This window comes from Amblyomma maculatum, chromosome 4 (genome assembly GCF_055883805.1).
Source record: "Amblyomma maculatum isolate TAMU_Amacu chromosome 4, ASM5588380v1, whole genome shotgun sequence".
Lineage (NCBI taxonomy): Eukaryota > Metazoa > Arthropoda > Arachnida > Ixodida > Ixodidae > Amblyomma > Amblyomma maculatum.
In genome coordinates, this window is record NC_139347.1 from 11,082,692 (window position 1) to 11,087,290 (window position 4,599).

Below are 4,599 nucleotides of genomic sequence, written 5' to 3' on the forward strand. Positions count from 1 at the left end.
GTTCCACGCTGTCAGGAGGCGAAGGATTCTGCCTCAATTCGGCTGCAGCTGAGATGTTTTTCTCAGAGGCCTTGTGCAATAACAGACGATACTATGCATGTTATCACGACACAGTACACAAGGTCCTGATTGAGAGGTTCGTGCCCTTTAATAAGGATGAAGAGTTTCATCCCAGTCGCACCAATGTATTTTACTGTATTGCCAAGACAGGGGAAGGCAAACCGCCCATAAAGTGCGCAATAGAGTCAGGCAATAGAGGTCGCCGCAGAGAAGGATCGACTGCCTGAATGGCTATGTCTCTGTGATGCATATAAGAGGTTTCAGGAAAGCTTCATTACCACGTGAATGTTGCAGATACTTCGCGTCGTGACCGAGTTTTCTAAAGCTGCTTAGAAGAGGCTTTGAGATTGAGGATCCACTGTTATCATACTTTTTTTTTTTCAAAAGCAAGTGCACTAAATTTTTCGTAATGCAAGGCTTTATGGAAACAAATTGAAATAAACAACTGCCCCTATTGCTGGTAGCGTAAGAGCAAACATATTTAGTAGCCTTGAATAAAGCGCACTTTGCACAATAGGTTGTGCCCGTCTTGTTCCTGTTGCTGCTAGAATTTTCGTCAAGAACGGGTAAAATTTAGGTACTATGTATTATTTTCCGAGGCGCAGTTTCCAAGATTGCACAAGTATTTAAAGCGTGATTGCTCCTAGCGTCATTGGCGACTGTGAGCTGGTGAAGACGCCTCGCGCCAGAGGAAGCGCGTGTAAAACAACACAGGTTATAAGTGAACAGTAGTACAAATACAGTGTAAATATAAGCTTTCATGATATGCTTTGGCGTAAAGCAAAGAACGAAAGAAAAATCAATGTAAAACAAATCAGGCTAATAGAGTCCAGGTGTAAGATAATTTAAATAAGAGGGTTAACGAAATAGATTTGACATGGCGCACTCCATCAAATGAACTAAGAACAGCGTTCACAAGCACGTAAAAATACAGGGTAAAATAAAACTGTGACCTAAAATATGGTAATGTTTATAGGCTTCGGCTCGGTGTACTGAGCTTGGCACGATGTAGCTTGGGTACGAGAGTCGCTGCGCTTTTCCCGCTTCTCCTTCTTAAGAGTCAGTGGATCGAGCGTCTTCTTCATGTAGCTCACACTGTCCACATTACCACTGACGGACAAGGGGCTGCTCAGGGTTGGCTGTGCGGACACTCGTCGAATACTGAGGCTTGCCACCAGCACAGCAAACAGTGCTGCTCCAGCTATCGCAAAAACCACATCTCCATTTCCAGTGTCTCTCGCTATGAACAACAAGATACTGCACACACCTCCCAGACGGCTGAAACCAAAGCGCCAGCATGCTGTTCCGCAACGCACAGGCGTCGGGACCATACCGAATATGCTTATGCTAATCAGGACGTTCACTGTGTATATAAAGGGCTTGGTTGTGAGAAATAGCACCGTAGTTAAAGGCTCGTATCCCACCACGAAGCTAATACTTATCACACTGGCCAAGCAGCCGAGTCCAGCCGTAGTCTCAGCTAGCAAGAGAGGCAGCGCGATTTTTCTGACCATTGCATATAAGGAGACGAATCCCGCGAGGTTCGTTGCACTAGATGTCCATTGGTACCAAATACTGGATCCGGGGCCTATCTTGGCCTCGTACATGAGTATTGAGAACATTGTAAATGTCACGACGAAGGAAGTGGCGAACATTACAAATGTGCGGTGCTGTATTTCCTTAGCTTCATCGACGTCCTTCTTAGTTATCATAATCCGATTTGAAGTCCTGATAACCTCTCTCTTGAGCCTTTCCAACATGCAGGATGTTGTGGAAATGGGAAAGTCGTTCTCCTTTGCCGCGCTGATCATGATTATCTGGGCTTTGACCATGTTGCTTTTGGCGACGTACCAGCGCGCTGACTCGTGTACTACGGCGAAGGCGTACAGCGTGAGGACCGTCGGTGCGAGCATTGCACTCTGCAGAAACATCCAGTCAAGCTTCGTCAGCAGGCGCGCTACGGCAAGCCACACCTCAGCCATCAACAAGCCGGTGGTCATGGCGGCACAGACGTCCCGGTTCCGCTTTTCGTGCGTCGACACCTCGAACAACAGCGTACAGGACAATGCCCCGACCGTGGAAGCGCAACCGGCGTTGAAGAACCTGGAGAGGATGTACGTTATGTACGATCCTGCGAAGCACCCGATCAACGTCGCTAGCTGCAAGACCGCCACAGCCAAGAGCAGTACAGGCATCCTTCCGCTGTAGTCCGCTAAGTGTCCGACAGCACTCATGAAGACCAATGAGCCGGCTATGTAGGCGGCCTGCGCCAGAGCTCGAAGCGATCGCCTGTGGCACACCAGGTTCCAGCGGCTCACGATGGTCCTTCTCTCCTGTTTCGGGTCGTAGTCCCACTCATTACATTCCACAATCTGCGTATCGTTTGGGTCGTTCGGATACTTATAGACGGCGCACTGGCTGAAACGCCCATCGGACTCTAGGGGTATCGCCACGTTCTTCCAGGAGGCAGCAGACATAATCACTGCGCCCTGTGGCTGCTTGCACCAGTGGTCGACGTCACCGGAGATGAGACGGAAGACGAGGGTGTGGCAGTGCATTACACACACGGAGACCGTGGCGAGAATGCGGAACCAGCGCTGAAAGTAGCCGTGGCCGTAGACGTCACCGCAGTCGTAGCAGTCGCTGGTCACCAGGTCTAGTCTGCTGAGCTTCCTACGAGACAGTAGCAGCATCTTTGGTATCTAAAAAGAGGTAGTCACCACTTCTTCTTCTCCCTCGTCACCACTCTGACGCTCACTCCGTCCAAGGGTCGTTCTTCTTCTCTCTCGCTAGAGATTCTCGAGCCGACGAGACGGAATCAGCCGGAGGCCAGACGAAAAGTAAAATTAGACCTCGCACAGAGGCCGTAAATGGAAGCAGACGTACCTCCGGATTGTAATTCTTTCAAATTTTATCCCCGATCCAGTTGGTTTTGTTGTTTTATACTGTTATCTTAGCGTTGAGTCTGACGGAACACTCCAACTTTTGCTACCGGCAGCGAGTACTACTCATGTGTTCTTCGCCATGGGGTGAGCGACAAAAAAGTGGGTAGGGAAAAGGAGACACAGCTTCAATGACGTGGAAAGTCACCCTCGTTCAGTGCGACAAACAAAAACGTAATTTGCATGCGTCACTTAACCCATGTTTCAGGCAATCGAATTTTCCGAAAGGCTCCGTTATAAAAAACCTAAGCATTTCCGAAACATTTTTTTTCGGCCGCTGTGCTGTTTGTTAACCCAGGCATGTAAATAACAAAAAATGAGACAATAAACTAAAAAAAAAGAATGATACGTTATTCCTACCGTTGAAAGTCGAGCTAGTTGGTTCAGATGACATGATGCACCACGCAGCAGAGTAGGCGACGACACACAGGAGAGGCACACATACACACATACACATAAACAAGGACAATGCTGCACCTTCACCCAAAACTCTACTAGCATCCTCTTTCTCCGCTGTTTGGGCGATATGTCTTACAATGGCAAGCTTGCCTGCTGCATCAATCTTCGAGTGTATGGCAAACTTGGGCCCATGCTCCACAACTTAAGTGGTGTAGGTAGACATATCTACCTCACCCACAGTAACAACATGATGTTTGCGCGGTAAAACATGGTCTCTATTCTTAGTGCACATCCTAACCAGTGGCACTGAGCGTATGTTGCATGTTTGGTTCTCTAGCTCTTGTTCTCTGATTTTTTCTTTTCACTTTTTATTGGTGGCAAAAATGTTCAGTGTGGTTTGGGAAAGATCTAAAGGAAGATATGACTGACAGCGGAAATTGTACTATAAAAGAGCCAAGGAGTCGGACACCAATGAAGGCTACAGCTGGTTCAGGTTTATTCATGCTTTGGAATTTGGGGATATAACTAGAAAATCAGCGTATCTGCAATGCCTGATTTATTTATTTATTTACTTATTTATACATACAGCAGCGCAATGGAGCGCTGTGGCAGGAGTGGGTGATTAAGATATACATCCCAGTCGAAAAAAACTACAGAACCGTGTCAAAAATACGACACAATATTCTGTAGTTCTGTCGTAAACGTCAGAATTTTCTGTAGTTCTTTAGTACTTTTCTGTTATTCTGTAGTTTTCCTCTAGTATATTTCTGTTGTCTGTAGTTCTGTAGTACTTTTTGTTGTAACTACAGAAATTTTTGATGTTACTACAGAACGTTCTGTTGTCACAACGGGTTTCCCGTCAAAAACCGCACAGAAATTCTGTCGTGACAACAGAAAATATTCTGTAGTTTTTTCCGACTGGGATGCATGAAACATATCGTGAAGTGATCAATGCTGGAATACAGTACTAAAATAAATACCAGTTATAATGCGCAGTGATTAACAAAAGTAAACACAAGAGCGGAGTACATGATCAATGAAAGGTTACAACTCATTATGTCGAGGCTAGGCGGTCACCTCGCTTTGCTGGTGGGTCATGAAAGTTTCAAGAAATTTTGCATAACGCCAGCTACATGGCACTACAAGCTAGCCTAATCTTTTGATCGCTAATAGGAGAAACCGTCTTACGCAATGAGGA

At 46.4% G+C, this 4,599-nt stretch overlaps 1 protein-coding gene across 1 annotated transcript; it reads right to left on the reverse strand.

Annotated features, from left to right (window-relative positions):
- Positions 1-1,013: 1,013 nt before the first annotated feature.
- Positions 1,014-2,753, reverse strand: LOC146190299 (solute carrier family 22 member 7-like). The gene has a single exon (XM_084599764.1). It carries the CDS (start codon positions 2,751-2,753, stop codon positions 1,014-1,016), a length of 1,740 nt encoding a protein of 579 aa, XP_084455890.1.
- Between the last annotated feature and the right edge of the window lie 1,846 nt (positions 2,754-4,599).